Source organism: Barbatula barbatula, assembly GCF_947034865.1.
Source record: "Barbatula barbatula genome assembly, chromosome: 8".
Taxonomy (NCBI): domain Eukaryota; kingdom Metazoa; phylum Chordata; class Actinopteri; order Cypriniformes; family Nemacheilidae; genus Barbatula; species Barbatula barbatula.
In genome coordinates this window covers 12,127,776-12,148,573 of record NC_136771.1, presented here as the reverse complement: position 1 = coordinate 12,148,573, position 20,798 = coordinate 12,127,776, and the positions used below count along the sequence as shown (strand labels likewise).

Here is a 20,798-nt window from a genome sequence, read left to right as displayed (position 1 = left end):
AGATCACTGTCTAGCTTAGCATGATATTTCTGTGTTACAATTTTTCCTATTGTCTCTGTATCGTCGTTGTGCCCGTTTTACGTCAATTATACGCAGCAAGACTGACCACTTAGTGATTCAGTTCGGCTGGCATTCCCCTATAGTTTGGGCCTCAATGGCGTCTCTGTCAAGACAAGACCGTGACACTGTGGCCCTATGCCTCTGTATGCATCACACTTGTGTGTGTGTGTGTGAGTGTGTGAGGCAGACAGCAGCTGCCACACTTGAAGGGGCCTCTTCATTTTAGTCCCACCCTGTCCCCACTCCCTCTGCCTCCTTATACACAGACACGTTTATTTTACATACTCCTCCTGGAGCTGAAGGACTTTCAGGAGGACAATCGAGAAGATCACAGTGCAGCTCAACTAGTCCTGGGTATTGTTTAAACTGGTCTATTGGCAATTCGTATGTCTTCGGACTTTAAGTGTGCTCAGCCTCAAGTCCATCTTGTCAGTTTTGGGAAAGTCGTGCATCTCCTGTTCCTCTTAAGATCAGTCTTCATCTGAGGGTCTTTGGCTTTATGAGCTGTCGTTGGTTTCTGGCATCACAGAGAATGGAACAAAGACTCGCAACAGGTGGCTGAACACTACACGCTCCGTGTCTGTGGATTGGGGAGCCGGGACTCAAGGTAGGATTGAATTGAGTTGACTTGGATGGCTGGATGGGTGTCATGTGGGAGTGTTTTTGTCTGAAATAGGGACATCTTGCTCTGGTAACAAAGGAGAGTGTGCTGGAGAGATACCAAAGTTGGTGTGTATGTAAGTCATGGACATGCCTCATTCAGCATGGCCACTCTTCTCAAAAATAAAAAAAAATGTCCTCCCATATTGGAACACATTTGACACTTACTGAAGATACTACGGCTCAAAATTCCAGTTATAAGTTATATTATAAAACACTATGGCATAGACAATCTTTTTTAAGTTGACTATTTTAAATGGAATTTGATTGATAGTTATTTGGCCAATTTGTTTTGCATTCTTCTTTTATGATTAGATTACTCTTGAATGTTCACTAAAGCCGTACTCTTGAAGATCTTGTGTTCTGTTTGTGTCAGTGTATAGACGTAAGATGATCCGTGTAGTAGGTTAGCTGGGTCTCTCTCCTGCCAGTAAACATACGCGGGCACACATTATCTGTGTAACTTGAGCCTCAAGTGCTTTGTTTTGAAGCAGCGGTTAGCATATAAGAGCTTTCTGTGTTGGTTTATTCACAGCAGACAAACAAAGCTAATGCTGGTGATTGTAAAGCTTGTAATGTCAGACTATATCTGTGGATATTTAATTTATTTATGTATAACAATAAACTATGTTGCAATAAAACGGCATAGAGGTTTCCAAACTCATGGGTGGAATGTTGCTTTGATGATAGGAAAATTTAGGTCACATCACACAGTCAGGTCTATCATGCTGATCAGTTTGTGAGTGTCATGTTGTGTGCATTCGTGTGTGTGTGTGTGTGTGTATTTGGTTTGGCATGGCGGGGCTGTTGCCTCTTGTGCTGTGTGGTGATATCCAGAGGGTAAGAGCTTGGCTCTCTAACAAAGGGAACCCTGTGGATGGAAAAACAGCTGAGAGGGGGGTAAAGTACAGCATTTGTTAATTCGCCTTTCAAACCTGATGGTAAAAAATAAATAACAACACAGATTAAGCATTCCCGGCGGTCTGGTTAGTTACATGATGGCAGCCTGTGATCTTGTTTATGACAAGTGTTCTGTTAAAGTTTAAAGCAGATCTTTGGGGGAAAAAAAATGTGGTTGTATAAACAGGACTGAGAACCATTGGCTCCTATTAGGTAAAACACTGTATAAAACATTGTTGTAACGTTCTTTTGAAATACCCTTTTCTGATTGGTAGGTTATGGCAAAAATATGTTTATATAGCCTAATAGCATGTATATTTATATGTAGACCTATATACAGTACAAATGCACACACATACATTTGTTTAAATAACAAATATTTTCATAATATAAATATACATTTATTTATTTATGTCTGAAAATAAATATATATTACAAATTTTACTTATTATATAAATATATAATATTATATATATAACATTTCTTAAATATAAACATGCATGTTTGTGTATTTATACATGTTTATAGTGTGTGTATATATGAAGGGTTTGGTTCCGAGAAGTTTTTTCAGAAATCATGTTTTTTTATTATGTTATCATGTTTTTATTGTGTTTTATTGTTAGTAAGCTGCAGTTGGATTGATAGTAATTGAAATGCACAAGTTTTATTATTAATATTATATAAACAAGAAAACATTTTTGAGAATCGAAACATAAAGATTTGCGAAAGATTTAACCTTATATAAAACTACTTTACTGTAAACTAAACATTGAGAATGTAGGGGTCTTTTAGGGGTCTTTAGTTTGTTTAACACATGCAGAAAGACTGAAAAGAGATCTGACTGTAATGACCGTCTGACTGTTCATTATGCTTTTGCTTGTTTGTTAAATCTATTTGTCTCGTCTGTTTCATTATGTTTTACATCAAACCCATGATGTAATCCAAATGATGAAGCGCTCATGTAGTTTTAAAAAGCTTGATTATGTTGCCCTTCATCACTATTGTCTCTGTTAGTTGAAATGTATGTTTTTATACAAGATGAATTTGCATTTCCCTCAGTTTTAAAGGGGAAAAAATATTTTCAAGCTGTAATTGGCAGTTACCTCTTTTAGCCCGAGTGCTTTGCATACTTTTGGAGTGTGTGTGGGGGGGACTGTTTAACACCAAAGTGTGTCTGTAGAGAGTTTAGCCAGTATCTCCAGGCAGAGTTTTGAATGGAGTCTGGCCAGAAGGAGCTGGACAGAACCCACAGTGTCCACTGCATGGGCCTGGATCAAATGCCACAAAATGGCCTGCAATGATTTTTCTGGGACTGAAACACATCTTTACACAAAAAATACATTTAAGCACAAAACAGAATTTATCAATGTATCAAAACAAAAAAATAGGAACATTTGATTACAGAACTTTGTTTGTACGTGTGGTAGGGCTGCTCGATTAAGACACAAATGATCATTTTGGCCAATTTTGAGATCCGGATTATTTAACACGATTATTCATTAACCTTTAAAACATCATCGAAAATAAAAAAACTTTGCTTTTAAACTCTGAATTTAACTGAAAAATAAATGTAAAGAAATAGCACTGCTGAACCATTGTAATGGAAAAGGTTTGCTGTTGATTTATCGTTTACCTCGATTATTTTGTCCAAAATTTACGATTACCATTCATTTTCCATTAATTGAATAGCCCTAACGTGGGGCACTATATGCAACATGACTCATGGTTGCTGTCTCTTCTTTCAGGCATGGAAGAAGCGATGGTTTATTCTGCGCAGTGGGAGGCTGACAGGAGACCCAGACGTGCTGGAGTATTACAAGAATGACCATACCAAGAAGCCCATCCGCGTGATAGATCTGAATCTGTGCGAGCAGGTGGACGCCGGTCTCACCTTCAACAAGAAGGACCTGGAGCACAGTTTCATCTTCGACATCAAGACCATCGACCGGATTTTCTACCTGGTGGCCGACACTGAAGAGGAGATGAACAAGTGGGTCCGTTGCATCTGTGACATCTGTGGCTTTAATCCTACCGATTCAGAAGGTAAATCACAAATAAACCGTAAAAACATTTTGCTTACTGATGGACACTTTTACAAATGATGTTTAACAGCAGGCTAAATATTAGGGCTGTGACAGTGGCCGTGATAACCGCACCACCGCGGTAGCTAAAGTGCCATGACTGTGGTGAACTACCACCGGCGGTATTGCACGTCACTGTGCCAAATATAAGTGAAATAAAAATTGTTTTTGCACGCTTGCAGTTTATTTCGGAACGGGGCATGGTTTGCACGAAAATCGATAATGTAATACATTGTGTTAACTTGAAATAAAACACATGTTAGTGAGGATGGAGTTGGTAATTTACCTTGGATTTGAGCAAGAGTGAGCCTGAATTGTTTTGTGCATGGCAAGTGAAATCAGAGCGGCAAGGAATGGTAATACGATGTTTCCAGATTTTAAATATGACCTGATAAATAGTCTGTTTGCAAGCAGCTGAAAGCTCTCTAAGCAAACATACAGTAAGACCAAGTGTTGCTTACTCTGCGCTGCAGAACACACCGTGTTTTGTTTACTATCATGTATCATGCACGTTCCTGATGATGTAAAATGAATGTAAGCGCACCAGGGTTCGATAGAATCAAGCCGAGATACAAACCAATGTACAAGGGCCGTCGGGAACAATCACACTCAGATACACAAACATTGAGAAAGCAAACACTACAGTGTTTCCGCTACATTCCGTGTTACTTTGCAACAGCAAACACCACAAGAGCGTAAGCTCCAGTTTATACAGGTATATGCGAAATATGAACAGCCTCTAAAAACGCCCCGGTGGATCTCTACTTAGACAGATCTATCCAATCACCGGCTTATTTTTTGTTATATTTCTTATGGGCCAATGAGGGTCTATTTTTTTGTTCGCGCTGAAAAACATTTAAAATAAAGAATCTGGCCAATCAGAGGCCCCTAAACAGCCCAGGCAAGCCTGTGCGTTAATCCGTGCCTGAGTGTGCAGGTGTATCGCAATGTAATCTGGATGACAACATGTTAGTTTTCCATCAAACAAGTAGGAAACGTTTTTATGGCAATCTGAATAGGAAAGCCAAGGTAGGTTTGATGTGGTTGCTACACACAAATATAATAATATAAATATTATTTATATAAATAATATATATTTCCCAACAACTGCACCACGGTTCATTCGTCCATAAAACACTGCCAGCATCACAGCCCTATTAAATAAATATGTTAAACTAAACTTAACTTAACTTGTCTGAAAGTGTCCAGTGTCTGACAAATCCATGTCATAGTTTTCTTTTGCACTCTCTGGTTGTTCTCTTAGGAGTGACTCACTGTTCTGTATCGATCGATGTGTTTACATTCTCTTTTCCATTTGTTCTCATGTGAAGCTCTGATGCTTATGAATACTGTTGGTAAATTATGCATTTACTGTGGTGAATGATGCTGAGGTTGGTTACCACTATAGTGCTTAGTGTGTTTGGGCTTCTGCTGAGGTAGTGGGTTGTCTCTACATCTGGCTTTAATTTTCTTCGGATTGTGTTGCTTAATTTTCTGGAAACAGTAGATGACATTTTTGGGAAACAGTGTAAAAATGGCTTCCGGAATGTTGTAAGCTACAGTCAAGCACCAGTGTCTTATTATGTCTATAAATCATTGTAACTTGGTGTATGTGAATTTGACAATGTTGGATAGTACACCTGAAATGTGTACTAAAATGTAAGTCTAATTTGCACTATTTTATGACTTCTGGAAGAGAAAAAGTGTTCACAAGTAACTGACAAACATAATGAGTGAATATTAAATGTGCAGACATTGCTTGAAATGAAAGGAATGTTAAAACTGTAATGTGAAATGTATTCCCAAGACCTTGTTTTTTTACCATATCAACAGCGTACCAGGCAGTATCCAACTGTTAATTTTGTCTTTTGTGACACACATACCGGCCTGCCATTTTTAGCAACCACTATTAACTGACAATACAAATGTGCAGGGGGGATTTTCCAGGGCTTGGATGAATCAGCAGCATGTCTTGACAAACACCAATGAGGGATGGGGAGAGAGAATGTGGAAAGGAGGAAAATATTAAAATAGTGAAGAGCCCGAAAGAGACAAACTGGCCCTGACAGCCTTGATCCGCCTGCAGTAAGAGAGTCAAATGCACCTAGTGAGTGAGTGGGTGTGTGTGTGGGGGGGTCAATGTGGCCACAAGCGATGTGTTTGAGTGAGTTTCAGCGGATAACTAAAAGCAGAGATTTGCACAAAAACTGGTACAACCATCCCGATAACCGCACTTCTGTGACCTTGAGAGGAGGCTGTTCAAAGAGAAACAGAAATAAGAATAAAGTCAAAGATGAACAAAAGCTCTTTTAAAAGACTGTGGACAAAAAACACAACTGAGACTGGATTAGTGGCGCTTTCATTAGCATCTTGTGTTCAGGGTTCCTCTTTATGCACTTCGGTACATTCACATGGCCTGTGTAGGTGGCTATCCTTAACCTGGTTTGTTCCTTTAAAAACAAATGATTTCAAGCTCAAAAACGTGAACATCTTTGCTCTACATGTTTTATCCAAACACAATCCCAAACAATTGAGGGATCGGTTTTGTAAAAGGCCCCCAGAAGCTTTGGCAAAAGAACAAAACATTTTCAAGGTTCTTTAGCTAAAAGTGTTTAAGACAGTTTATTAACCTTTTTGAATCAAATTGAGTGTTTATTGTCTTTTGGTCCATCTCTTTTGGCTTTTGAAGTCCTCTGTGGCCAAACTAATGTGGGCAAAACCTTGTAATATTTGAGTCTGGCTATTCCAAGAATTTCAATGACTACAAATCGTATTGGCACACCATAGTATTACGTTCTATAGAGCTTTTTGGGCCTCAAGCCACAAATGTTTTTTCAAAAGTCCCGAATCTATCTCAGGTGTCTAAAATGAATTCATTCAGTACGCTGGGTGGCAGCATTCAGCTTTAAACTTGGCCCTCCACTCCAGTAAATGTTACAGAAGAAGACGTTCAGATTAAAGCAAAGGTAAATTACATGTGTGCATAATAAAATGCTGAATCTGTCATATTACAGTGGCATCGTTATTCTGATACAGAGATTACTGGTTAACGGCTAATGTTAACACTAGGCGAATAGTATATTCCTATATTAGTAACTTTGTGCACCTGCAGCAGCGGTACCAGCGGCTAGTGCTCGTCAATGTCAAAAAGTTGACCAATCGAATGAGAAAGACAAGAGTTTACACAACTCCAGCCAATCAAATTACAGAGGCCAAGCAGAATGTCAGCCAATCAGACTGAAGAATACCGAACTTCAGCCAATGAGCAGGCGGGCGCGTAACAGAAACCACGCATGAATTCCAGCACAGAGATGACTGTAGTGAGACGTAAGAAGGCAGACACAACAAAGCCAACTTTTTACAATAAAAATGGTAAATAGTAAGATTCAAAGATGAAAACTACTTAAATTCTTATGTAACTTCATAAGAAATGTTCTGCCTGTTAAGAGCAGAGAAAATGTCATTGTAAACATTTATTTTGTTATAGTTTCAAAATGATAATACAAAGAACAATAACATACAAAATTGTTATATAGCTGCCATAAATGGGGACAAAATATCCTTCTTGGGGGGACCATTCTCATTCATTTGGGCTGAGGCCCCACTTTCTAGAACGTCTGGCTCCGCCCCGCTTGAGAACACTATTCTTCAAAAGCTCATAAATGAATACATGATATGTCCATGATATGAAAGGCGTCTCATTCATATGTTTCTATTACTGGTGTCATAATGATCAACACAAGAATACAAAGTGTGAAAAAGTGTCATCTACAAACTCTGAAAAAGAACACGTTTAAAGCACACAATGAATGCAATGATTCAGTTGTTAATATGTATAATCAATATATGAATGTCAGATTTTAGAATGTTACCTGTATGTTTGAACTGCATAACTTCACAGCATTATAATTCAATTTCCAAAAATGTTGATTCTGCTTTTTATGCTGTATACAAATGCAGTTTTCAAGACAATCGTAATTGGTTCGTACATGTATGATTTAAGAAGGGGGACACATATGATCTGTAGTGTATCTCAAAGTGTGGCATTATGCTCTCCTCTCTCACGCCTCCATATTTTTTTCCAGACCCGACAAAGGTGTCTCACCAAGCAGGTGTGGCAGGAGGTCTGGTGGTGGACGTGGCCCCTAATGCAGGCCTGGGGGGAGTTGTGGGGGCTTCTGCACTGGCTAACATGCCCCCTCCCTACCAGCCCGTCAACGTCAGACACCTGGAGTCCTCCTCCAGTCAGGATGCCCCTCCGGACTACCTGTTGCTGGTCAACTGTGAGACCAAGAAACCCGAGCTGAACAGGTAAGACGCCGAGTAAGGGGATACTATTATTGGTTAATACGAGTAAGTAGTTTATGAAGTTGGTAAACTGAGAAGTTAGGGTGGGCTTTTTTGGTGACAGTAGAAATATACCATCACAGGTGTGATTATATAGGTTAACAGCTTTGACTGTTAAATTATATTCCAAACATTCACAGTTGTACTGTTTTTAGCTCTGGTGGCTTTGTAATGTCAAGAAGCTTTTTTCACTTGAATTTTCATTTGTTATGAATCATTTCACCTTTTGGTTTTCATATATTTGTTTTGCAAATGAAATAAAATATTTGCATTAATTCATGTAATACGTAAAACATTTTGGGATTAAAGTAATAGTTCACCCAAAAATGAAATTTCTCATCATTTATTTAATCACCCTCTTGTCATTCCAAACCTGTATACTTCCGCAAAACACAAACGAACATATTTTGAATAAAAATGTTGTTAACTGGCCCCATTCACTTGCATTGGTTTTGTGTCCACACAATAGAAGTTAATGGGTTCCGGCACTGTTCAGTTACCAACTTTCTTCGAAATATCTTCTTTTGTGTTCTGCGAAAGAAATTAAGTCATACAGGTTTAAAGTGATGACTGATGACATCCCTTAAATTCCCAGCAAAAAAATGCTAGATTTTTATGAAAAATCCACCTCTGCTAAAAAAACTAGGAGTTTACAGCAGTCTCGGAAACCTTGGTGATACCTAGATGAGGGTCTTATTGTTTGTTTATTTATGTCTGGTGTAGTCCAGTAGCTCCTCTTGCTGTAGGAGAGGAGGAGCAGGAATACCTGCTCTTGGAGGAGTGTGAGACCCGGAGCGTTCCTTCTGACAGTCAGTGAGTGGAAGGAACCCGTGTGAACACAATACTAAACTACACACGCTTTTGTGCCCACAGGCAAACACTGGTGTTGTTTTTGTTTGGAAATCTGTTTGCACGATGACTACAGTAAAGATGCGATCCTTAACTTTTTTCTTCTAAATATGTTTATGAACCTGCAGTTTAACGTTTCAAACAGAAATTGCAACAAAGGTTACGGATTGCCGCTGACAGATTTTTTCTATTTATTTGTTATTAATATTGTATGAACTAACAAGGATTTAATAAGTGTGCATGATTGTGTTTTAGAGTAAGTTTTCCACCAATTTCACTGGTAATAATTCAAGTGGCATGTTAATCGTGACAGAATTGCATTTTGTGTTTAAAGGTCCAGTGTGTATGAAATTTAGCGGCATCTAATGGTGAGGTTGCACATTGAAACCAACTGCTCACTCCAGCTCGAAGCACTAATGTGGCCGACACTGAACTAAGATGTCGTCATTTTTTTTGTCGAAGGAGATAACAGATTTATGAAATGCGCTCTGTGAGCAGTTTGTCCGTTTAGGGACACACGTTGTATGTAGATAGAAGTAGTTAATAGAGGTAATAAAAACATAACGCTTTATTATGTAATGTCTTTATACACCTCTGAAGACATAGTACTGTATATTATATTGCATTTCTGTCAATAGATCCTGCAAAGAATTGCACATTGGACCTTTAAGACTAATTTGTATAGAGATTTCGTATCGTCCAAAGTTACTTGCAAGCAGCATTGATATGATGATGATGTTGTGCTTTTTTGTACACGTACAGCAATACAGTTGTCATTTCTTTTGTGTGTATTATTCATCTAATAGTCTTTATGTGCATGGATATCTCCGCAGGGCTCATGGCGACTGCTCCAAGTCTACCTCCTCCGAACCCGACTGTAACGACAACCTCCCTTCCCACTGCACGCCCACCTCCGCTTCCTCCTCCAAGCACGCCTCTGTAAACGGCTTCTTTCCTTCCCATCATGCCTCTGTGCTCTATGACTCCCCTCCTTCGCGCGGGCAGTCTTTGTCGGCCGATTCGCAGGGCCTTTACCACCTGCCCCGAAGTTACTCTCAGGACACTGTGCTGCTGCCGAAGTCCGCGTCCTCCCCACCTGCTCCCGATGGCGAATTTGGCGAACTCTACGTGTTTAACACGCCTGCTCGCAAACCCTCTATAGAGACCCAGTTTGGGACATTGTCGGTCAGTTACGATATTCCACCCACACCCGGAAGCAACAGCACCTACCAGATTCCGCGGACAGCTGGTGTGGAGACCGTTTCAGGAGCCACAGACGTGGTGCCACCTCCTCGTCCCCCCAAACCTTCACTAACCGCGGGACTGATTCCACCTGAACGGTCGCCCACGGACACGTATGTGGTTCCGCGGTCTGTGTCTGAGACCGATGGGAATTACTGTGTGCCATCTGGTTCAGGAGGGAACAAAGCACTGAGGAGCAACACCATTGGTACAGCGGATTCATCGCGCCTCCGTAGGGGTAGGGGCTGATTTGGAATCTCGATCACCTGTGCTGTTTTAGCTTCATTGTTAAATGATATAGTTCACTCCACAGTAAAAAAAATGTCATCACTTATTTATGCGCATGTCGTTCATGACCTGTATTTGACTCTTTTATCACTCAAATGAAGATCTGCAGTTAAATATTCCGATTTATGTACGCATCCTGCAAAATCGCAAGAAAATAAGGTTCAGCATAACTTTTTGCGAAATTTCCCAGTTTCAATCCCGAATATGTAATTTACTTAATTTGTATAAACAAAATGTTTGTGTTGGCAGTGCAAAGGGCTTAGATTTGATTTCCACACATGTAACACACATACCGATAAGACATCTAGATTGTATTGGTAAGACATACATTTATAGGTTAAGGGCCATGTAGGTAGCTTCGGATAAAAGCTAAAATAGTGTGAAGATATTACGTGTGTAAATTAATAGCTATGTGCAGTTTCATAGGGTTTCTGTTTTGTTATTGTCCATTTTCATCCTGTTTTCATCTCAATAAGTCAGAAGGATTCACATGTACATTAAAAAGCACTTAATTGTGACCTACGGTATGTTTCCGAGGCAGCCAATATCTTTCATGTATTTAGCACCATTTATTGTTTGAATCATTGAAAGTGAAAGTTGTTTTTGCAGCCGGGGCAGGTTGTTATGAGTGGCTCCCTCTAGTGTTGTTCAATTTTATTGTGTGAGGTGGTATTTACTGTTTATAGTTAAAATATTTGGACAGAAGCACATTTTTAGTTGTTTTTAGCTGTGTAAAAAAGATGTATTCGAGTTACAGTTTTATAATGGATATTGTCTTAAAGTGCACACTCTCAGCTTTATTTAGTGTGTATTCACATCCAGATTAGCTGAAGGCTTTAGGATTTACCGCCCCCTATAATATGAAGCTCCTCCCTTTTTCAAGGGACCAAAATTAATTGGACAGTTGAATCACAAGCTGATTTATTCATATATTTACATATTTACCTCTTAGAGAGTGTTCTTCACTTGCCTGGACGTTGTGAAGATGTTTTTCTTTATCATGGAGAGGATAATGTCATCATCCACCACTTTTATCTCATTTTGTTGCTGAGCTCAGCGGTGTGTCGTTTTTTTCTCCGAATGAATCAAATTGTCGATTTGGCAGCTCTTAATGTTCCTGGCATCTTTCTGATGGATTTATGTTTTTAAAATCTAACTATGGTCTGTTTCACTTGCATAGAGATCCTTCTGTACCCCATGATGCGGCTTCACAGCAACACCTTCCAAATGCAAACACCACACGTAGAATCAACTCCAGACTTTTAACTTGCTTGATATATGAAGAAATTATTTAAGGAAAAGTCCATACCTGTGAATAAAATAGCTTTTTATTCAACTTTCCAATTACTTTTGGTCCCTTGAAAAAGGGAGGAGCTTCATATTAAAGAATGGCAATTCCTAAACCATTCCGCTAATCTGGATGTGAATACACTCTAAATAAAGCTGAGAGACAATATCCATTATAAAACTGTAACTCGAATAAATTTTCATACACAGCTAAAATAACAAAAAATGTGCTTCCGTCAATATATTCTTGACAAACATCTCTTTGATACATATAGTATAGTATATTTATTTTACTGGATTTAATATTTGCTTTTTATGCATTTATTTTACAGATTATGGATCTCAAGACTGCTATGATATACCCCGTCCCTTCTCCTCTGACAAAAGTTGCTCATTCGATTTTAATGAAAGCTTCAATAACTATTTTGTAAGTTTTGGTTATTGTTGTATATTGTAGCTACATCACATGTCCAGCACCAAATCTATCCATAACTTGCCACTAATAATTTCCTCCTGTTCTCTGATGTCTGTAGAAGAATAAAGGCATGGTGCCTGTAGGAAGCACTGAAGAGATGGATGAGAACTACGTGCCCATGAGTGTCCACCCTTCGTCACATCACCGCTCGGGCAGCCTTTCCGAACCCATCCAGGAGCCAAACTACGTGCCCATGACACCCGGTTCAGTGGAGTTCCCCTCTCTCGGCAAGCAAGTTCCCCCTCCAGCCCACATGGGCTTTCGTTCCAGCCCCAAGACCCCGCCACGCATACCAATGCACATAGGCGAATGCCAGCCTCCACCCGTCGACCGAAACCTCAAACCTGACCGTAAAGGTGAGTTTTGAGGGTTCTGTATTTTTGAGAGGTGTATGTGTGCGTGTGTGGTTTATGTGCTTTGTAAAATTGTGTGGGTTTTGGGCTTTTAAAATCATCTTTCTTTACAACCTTTCTCACTAACAGGTGCTGGCCCATGCTTATGAAACGTCTGTTTTGCATGAAATGTTGCCATGTACTGACAATCTACTAATATTATTCTGACTCTTTCTTTAGTTCTTAAGGTGCCAAGTCCGTCATTAGATATTAGATCGTAACTCGCAGTAGAGATCTTGCTTAGCGACCTAGTCTGCACCACTGTTTCGGTGGCCTTTGCTTTTTAATCATTGGCATGTGACCTCACAAATGAAAGCGGCTATTGTTCGCAGGCTCGGAGCCCTGGGTATGAGGGAGCCTGTCTGTGCTGTTAGCCTGGAGCGGTCACCTCTGTCCCCATTGTGCCTTAGTGAAAGACCCCTTTGATGGCCGGACCTGCGAGGGGAATTTCAATCTGGTCCGAGAGAAAAGGGGACGCGCTCAAAGTTCCACAAGCGGACAGAAACATCAGCAGCCAGCTGGGAAGGCGTTATTGAACTAAACTTAAATGGCACCGGCACTCCGCGCTCATCCGAAACCATTTCTTCAGTCACATGTTACTGTTTGTGAGCCGACTGCTGTCCGTGCACAGAAAGATGCCCCTTTATAATCAATGAGTGTGGCTTATTCGGCTATATATGTTACTGAAAAGTGCGAGCCATGAACCACTCAGCCTTACATGAACATTTGAGAATAATTGGAAGCGCTTTTTCTACTATAATGAACACCATTATAGTTAACTGGAACATGGCCAACATCCGTATCGGACCTCTCTAAAGCTCATGTGTACGGACTGAAGTACATCCCTTCATCTACGTTCCATCATCTACAGAAGACGTCGAAGCTGATAAAACAGCAAAACAACAACCTACTTCTTATTAAAAGTTATGAAATGAACCTGTATGATTTCCAGGTGTCCTCGTATGAGTGGCCATGTAATGTATTCACAGTAGAATAAATAAATTAGTTCAAATTCCAATGCAGTACACCACAATTTTTTAACCATGGGCCAAGCACAATACTAACTGTTCACTCATCACTCTTCAATGTCGGGTTTTGTGTTTCACTGCAGCTTGTGTACTTTTTTGTGCTGTATGTACAGACTTTTGCTGAACATAGCGATATTCAAATGGCTTTGGTGGTGTTTTATCTTCAGTTGTCTGGGACTTTGTGTCTTGGTGTGCTTGTGTACTCTCTCGTCCTACTAGTGGCTTCTTTTTTTAAAGCTTTCACATTTTGGTGTTGGTTCTCTGGTTTCTCTCTTTCTGACTGTCCTTGACACTTTAGGAATAATACTTTGTGTATAGGGTCTGTATTGTTTCATGTTGTCAGTCGTCGCTGTTCATGTGTGGTACTTTTTTGTTGTGGCTACATGGGTTAACCAGCAGTAAAATCTGTATTTTGTCAAATATGTCTGACTGATCACTGTTGTCTGGCTGAGCCACACGCTGGCGTGTTGTCGGTTGGTGTGAATGCTAAACTCACCCACGTCTTGTCAGTTTAACCCTGTGCATGTCTCGCCTGTCCGTCTTTGTAGGGAAACCTTGGTCGTCGCATGACTTACAGTAAATGCATGAAGAGTTGTTGCCATGGCAGCAGCCCGACACATATTTGTGTAGCGAACGAAAAGACGAAAGTGATGGAGGTGGCTGTGACTTTTCTACATTGCATGGGTGTGAGGTTTAGAGGAGCAAAAAATGCACCAAAGCCATGTAACAAACAAGTTTTCTCTCACCAATTTAGGTCAAAGCCCTAAAATAAACAGAGCAGTCGGTCTCGAGCGAACCGACTCCCAAACCATAGGTGAATTCTCAAGACGGCGTAAGGGTACGTACCTCGACAGAATGCTACTCTCACTGTTAACAACTCCTTAACTTCAACAAGCTCTTTTTTGTGAATAACACATTGTGTAAAAGAACAAATCCAGTAGAATATTTCTTACATATGTGGCATCCATTGCATGGTCTAAAACTGAAAAGGACATTGAGAGGAATCATAGACTAATACAAAACAAATCCACATGCACAAAACACTTAAAGGAGAATGCACTCAAATGATGATGCAATTTTACAGTTAGCCCACTGATTCTGTTGTCCATGTGTTGTATTCTCTGTGTGCATAGATTTCCGTCCCTCTGAAGACGCTTGGACTTGTTTCATGAATGGTTGGTCAGCTGTTGGGGACTTATAGAGACTATACATATAGAGTTTAAGTGTTGATATTGGTAAAGGCTCTTTCACACCGAGCGTGACGTAAAGTGACACAGAACACAACACGAAAACAGACAACACGGTGATGGCGTCTGGTGTGAATAGCACTATGTCGATCTATAATTTTAATTCAAGAGCATCAACAATATGTTGCATCACTTCATCACGCTCAGTGTGAAAGGGGCTTGAAGGTGGTGCTTAACTGGTGAAGGGAATCTAACACTTGTTTATAGGTAACTAACTGATTAACATCGTCTCCACAAACACTTTACGTTGTCAAACTGCTCACTGACCACACAAGGCCTCTTAACCATAAACGAATATGAGCTGTAAGCTCATATCTCCAAAACTGACACTTTACAAGAAAGGAAAAAAGACAAGCTCTTTTTAGTACTTTTGACTGGTTAATTATTTGCAAAACCCACATGAAGGTTGACCGATAGTAATGATTCATGAATATATAAAACTTGAAAAATTGAGATATGAGGTGTTGGTTAGAGGGTTAAACATGGGCTTATTTGTCTTTTTAAACCGTTATTGACTCCTGTTGGTGTGAATGCATAATATTTGTTCCTGTTTAGCAAAGAATTAAGGTTAAGCTGGTTATCATAGTCCATTGATTCATAAATGTCTTTAAACAGTGTTATACACTAATATTGGTAATGAAGGTTTGTGAAAAAAATTCACAAGCTAATTTGTAAATAATATGTGACATAACACATAGCAGCTCTCAATGTTCTATAATACTGGATGATGAGGCTGGAGAATACATCTGGACACAGGAGTTCATGTGCAATAATACACCCAGAGCCAGCAAAACTGGTCATGTGATCTTAACATGGTAGACAAGGCCTGTCTGGGCCCATCCGTGTTGTGGAGTCAATCCATGAATTTGTTTTTGTGACTTCCTCAGGCTGTTTTATGTACCCGAAAAGTTCAGTTAGGGCTTTGAAAGGCATTGCCTGTCTGTGTTCTCTTCCCTCACACACTGGCACCAGCTGGTGAATGTTTCAGCCAGTTACAGCTACTCTTGCATGGCAGATTGGACTCTTCTCAGCTCAGCAGAGTTTCGGGCCAGCTGCGAGAACTGAATCAGATGCTGTTGATACGAGAGACTTCACTTTGTATTTTGTGGCCTTGCTTTTTCTGTCGTCTTTTAAGAGTCATTTTAGTTCATCTGATAGTGTTTTTCAAAAAACCTTTGACTGTCAAGCAGCAGAAGTGGCGGATGGTGCCCTCTACTGGCTAAATGACTTATTTCAACTAAATGGAATTCTCCAAGCTTTGTTTTCTAACGTTGTGACTGCGAAGTCATAAGATTTAGTTTAATCCCTCTACAACAAAATCTGTCCTGGTAAAAGTATTGACAGTATTCACACTGTCCCGAAATAGAAATTCAAGGGTCATTTTATCAATGTTTGAAACTCATTTCATTCGCTTATCTCTTAAAAGACATACATTTGATCTTTTTTACAATGAGTGCTGTATAGGCATTAGGGTGGGCTTTCGGGTGGTATTATTTACATTCTGAACCTTGTGCGTTGAATTGCCTCTCTTGCAGGTAAGCCGGCCCCTTTGGAGATCAAGCCTGTCTCTGAGTGGGAGGAGCTTACGGCACCAGTCCGTTCACCTGTCACCAGGTCCTTCGCCAGGGAGTAAGTGTCACTAAAACGGATCACTGTTTGGGCATGATTCTGCATGGCATCCACACAACAGACCCCACAGGCTAAATAACTAACCGTTCATGCATTTCTGTAGTCATGTCCTTACATCCCATCATATAGAAATGGTAGTGATTAGAGAAAAAGTTGAATTGTATTCTTGAATGCTTTATCTATATAACAGTTTTAAAGTGTCAGCACCCGATCAGCTGACAAGTTCAAGATAGTGAGAGTTTTTCATGCTGTTGTGTGTGTGTGTGTGTGTGTGTGCATGAGCGGCAATGTAAACGTTGTCCTGCTGCTCAGCCCCTCTAGGTTTCCCATGCCTCCCAGACCACCCTCGGGGCATAGCACTGCATCCAGCACCGACTCTGAGGACTGTGAAGAGAATTATGTAACCATGCAACACGCTAATATGCCTACAGATGAACCAGTATGTAAAACCAACACCACAGCTACCGTTCCACTTCAATTATAATCTTCTGTAATTCGTGCAGTCAGGATTGGAAACGGAAGATGTTTTTGTTTTGTTAGTGTAGGTTTTTGAGATGTTATGTACGAGAACGAGTGTTATTTTGTGTATATAGTCAGTGTGTGAAACCCCTCGACTGTGACTATATTCACAATATGGCTCATCCTTGAGTGCTTTTTATAAAATGATTACCACATATAAACGCAAATTGTTATTTTAAGAAATATCATTGCAAGAAATGATTTCGTTTTGCAACAAAAATAGTGGGAAGCTATGGGTTATGCACAACACATTCATATCATTGTGAATGTGAATAAAGATATTGATCAGCATCCAGGATCAGAATTTGATCTATTAACAGAATAAGAGCAATATTAAGTAATTCCTTATATAGTTTACCCAATTTGTGGTGTATCTTACTAAGAAAGACATGGCAGCTTTGCAGATTTGTAGGATTAGATGTACAGTAAGTGGTGAACAGCATCATGTGGGCATCCTCCAGCCTGAAAAGAAGGACCCCTCGCTCCTTTTCCTTCCTTCATTTTTTCTTTCTCTCCAGGGTTTTCTTCATTTTTAAGCTGTGTCTGTCCTCCCATTCATTTTTGGCTTCATGGTTTTACCTACAGATGAATGGCCTCCTATCTTTTCTGTTTCGTGTTATAAATGCATTTCTTATTTAATTTCTTATTTAATGCATGAATTGTTTGGTGTTCTAACAAGTTGTCTGTCAAAAAACTTCCTCTCAAAGAGTGTTTATATACTTAACCAAATTAACAGGTTGGTCCCTGCATTCTGTGTGTCCTTTCATCTGGCTGCTTTTTATTTGCTCTCATCTGTACTCTGTACTTAGCTTCTTTTTCCTCTGCTTTGCCATCGGTTTCCTTTTTCCTCTATGATTTTTTCCCATTCTGTAGAGAGGAGTCCTTCTACTGTACAGTTCCCATCACCCCTATAAAGAGAGAAGTGTCAGGTCTAGACCACCTGGAGGAGGTGAGCAGGGTCGATGTGTGTTTTCACACAACGTAGTTGGCATATCAATTATTCCTTCATCCATGTGACTGTATTGGTGTAAACATGTTCGTTACAACATGGGTAGAAGTTTGCAGCGGTTTTGAGCGTAGATGAATGGCTAAACCAAATTATTTAAAGCATAATGATCAGATTGTATTGATTTATGATTTTTTTTCTTGTGCTTTTTATTAGCAGTGCAATGATGTTTCTCTTCACAGTCGAATAATAATGTTGCTTGTATTGAGTCTATTATGCAGAATGACAAATACTTTTTTGGAGATTATCTAAAAATGATAATCGTGTAAGTATGCAAGCAAGGCAGTCATTCTAGAGTTTGAATTGGAATTTTCGAAGGAAACATTGTGTTTAACAATCTTTTAGAGCTAACGGTACATCATTTTAGAATGAGCAGGAATCTTCATTTATCTATGAGCCCATTTCTCTCTTCAAATCTTATCTCAATTATTCAGTCTTATTAATGTTGTGTCAACCACCATTTGTTTTCATTAAAGAAAACCTTTAGTCTGCTTACTCCCATCACCTAGCAGCAGCGTCATACAGTAGTTTCATATATCAGTAGTATATATCTTTTAGTGACTAATTCTGACTGCCGCATTAAATGATCGTATAGTTTTGTAAGTGTTTCTCGTGTTGATGTTTTGCAATCTCAGAACATGAAGCTAGGTGCACCAATGAATGCTGATGGTGGGGGCAGTCCCATGGTGAAGCCCAAAGGAGACAAGCAGGTGGAGTACCTGGATCTCGACCTGGACACTGGAAATTCAACTCCTCCTCGAAAGGTGAGGCACGGCAGAAGATGATTTGGCTATTTTATTACTGAAAAAGTGTTTTTCCCTTTATTGACTGCTGTCTTCCCCATCTCCACCTTTTAGAAGAAGAGTAACGGGACTGGTATTTCAGCGTCAGACGAGCGGGTCGACTATGTGGTGGTAGATCAGCAACGCACGCAAGCTCTCAAGAGTACGCGTGAAGCGTGGAGCGACGGACGGCAGTCGACGGAAACAGACATCCCTACCAAAGGGGCCAAATGACACCCATCTCTTTCCTCCTTTGCGCTTGATCGGTCTCGCATTGGGCACAGAGAGCTTCACGTAGTCCCAACCTCCAGCCTCCTCTTGTTCGACCTCCATCTTTGATTTTTAGATACAGTTGTGTAGGTCACAGCTTCCAGATCAGCTAGTTTACACTGCTTCCTGCTATACGACAGCACCCATGGCAGGGGAGAGCTGATCTGAGGGAACCTCATATATAAGCTGACAGACTTTAAGTAGGATGGACTGTAATATGCACATAGGGGCTGAAGGACACGTTGAGCCTTTCTGGCTGAAAGCCCAATAAACAATTGTGCTAACAGAGGAGCATTATTCAGACTACACACTGCCCAACCCTTCACCGTTTCTGATTTTGGAGATCTTCCCCTCCATTTGTGGTGTTAAAGCACACTATTCCACAGTCTTGAGATGCATCAGGTCTGTAAAATATGTCTGTTTGACTAACTTAAACAAGTGAAGTTTTTTTCTTTTAAGTTTCACATGCTTACAAAACTGCCACGGTGGGTTTTCAAAACCGCTTTTTAGAAGCCGTTCTTTTTATAAAGTTCCATGATAATCTGAAAACTGTAGACATCCAGGTTTTTACCTTAGTTTCATTTTTTAGGCCTCACTTGTAATTCTGTAGTGCAATCAAAAGGTTTTGAACTGCTTGAGCTGCAAATGTACTACAGTTTTAGAGATGAATTACATTTGCAAGACAGCAGACGGACTGTATAAAGTGTTATGTACATGAATTAAAGTGTCCTTTATTTGTCTGTAATATCTGGTATGTTAAGGCTAAAGTGTGGATTCTGCAGGATAGAAGTCTACATGGTCTGAGGTGGTATCAGAAACTTGGAAATGTTATTTGGTGGAATCAGGAACTGTGATCATTTTTAACAGAGAACTCTGTTTATATGTGTTGTTTTATATTTTAGTTTTCTTTAAGGAAGGTATCAATTTACAGAAGCGCCAAGGTTAGGTACTCACTGAAAAGTTTAACAAAGATTTTATTTTCTGCTATCTTGCAATTCACATGTTCTCATTGAAACCTTTGGTATTTCGTAACAATGCAAGATATTATCGTGCTGTATAAGATGCCTTAATGCGTGAGGAGCGGAAAGCCGGTCGTGTAGTTTCAGGAATTTTTATTTGACTTTGCATATTCTGTGACTGGTGTATCAATGCATTTTAGCGCCACTTTGATAATTTATTTCAGAATTCCTCGGCTCTTGGAAACGAATTGCCTTACCGTTGCAACTTTTTTGAATGTTGTAAATATGATCCGTTCAGTGATTTTTAGCTCATGCCGGAATACATTTATTCAGAATACATTCAAATAGAACTTCACTGTGTGTGTGTGTGCGTGCGTGCGTGCGTGTGTGTGTGTGCGTGCAAATTAGCTCTACTAACTACAGTTCTTAAGCCAAGAAGACACAGGTGATGTGTTGCAATACCATTGGTGACTTCAGTTGTATATATCTATACAGGCTTTTAAGCATGTCTTTTTTGATTCAAAGCTGTGCCTATATTGTTTCCGAGTCCTCAGACCCTCATGCTTTTTATCTTTTTTTAATGAATCCAAAAGAAATGTACATTTTAAAATGAACTCAATAAAAATGATACTTCATGAGATTACTGCTGACATTGTGGTATTTGCTTTTTTAACAACATTAGCTGCACTTAAATAATTTTCAATTTCAGCTCTGGGTGAAGGATCACTTTAAGTTCATTTAGATACACCCTATATGGTTGAAGGCAAGACTAAAATT

General features: G+C 39.7%; 1 protein-coding gene across 9 annotated transcripts in view; it reads left to right on the top strand.

The window, feature by feature from the left end:
• The window catches only part of gab1 (GRB2-associated binding protein 1), a 55,333-nt gene extending 34,663 nt beyond the window's left edge, over positions 1 to 20,670 (top strand). For 5 of the 9 annotated variants that reach the window (XM_079462468.1, XM_079462467.1, XM_079462472.1 and 2 more), the window contains 10 exons: positions 3,366 to 3,663; positions 7,787 to 8,012; positions 9,731 to 10,377; positions 12,047 to 12,141; positions 12,248 to 12,545; positions 14,364 to 14,447; positions 16,392 to 16,485; positions 16,798 to 16,924; positions 18,646 to 18,774; positions 18,868 to 20,670. In XM_079462468.1, the coding sequence (XP_079318594.1) occupies positions 3,366 to 3,663; positions 7,787 to 8,012; positions 9,731 to 10,377; positions 12,047 to 12,141; positions 12,248 to 12,545; positions 14,364 to 14,447; positions 16,392 to 16,485; positions 16,798 to 16,924; positions 18,646 to 18,774; positions 18,868 to 19,026 (2,157 nt within the window). In that variant the 3' untranslated portion in view covers positions 19,027 to 20,670. Of the gene's footprint in view, positions 1 to 3,365; positions 3,664 to 7,786; positions 8,013 to 8,771; positions 8,862 to 9,730; positions 10,378 to 12,046; positions 12,142 to 12,247; positions 12,546 to 14,363; positions 14,448 to 16,391; positions 16,490 to 16,767; positions 16,925 to 17,877; positions 17,954 to 18,645; positions 18,775 to 18,867 lie in introns of all 9 variants that reach the window. The other 4 variants (XM_079462466.1, XM_079462469.1, XR_013787026.1 and 1 more) reach the window with 3 other exon arrangements.
• The last annotated feature ends 128 nt before the right edge of the window (positions 20,671 to 20,798 follow it).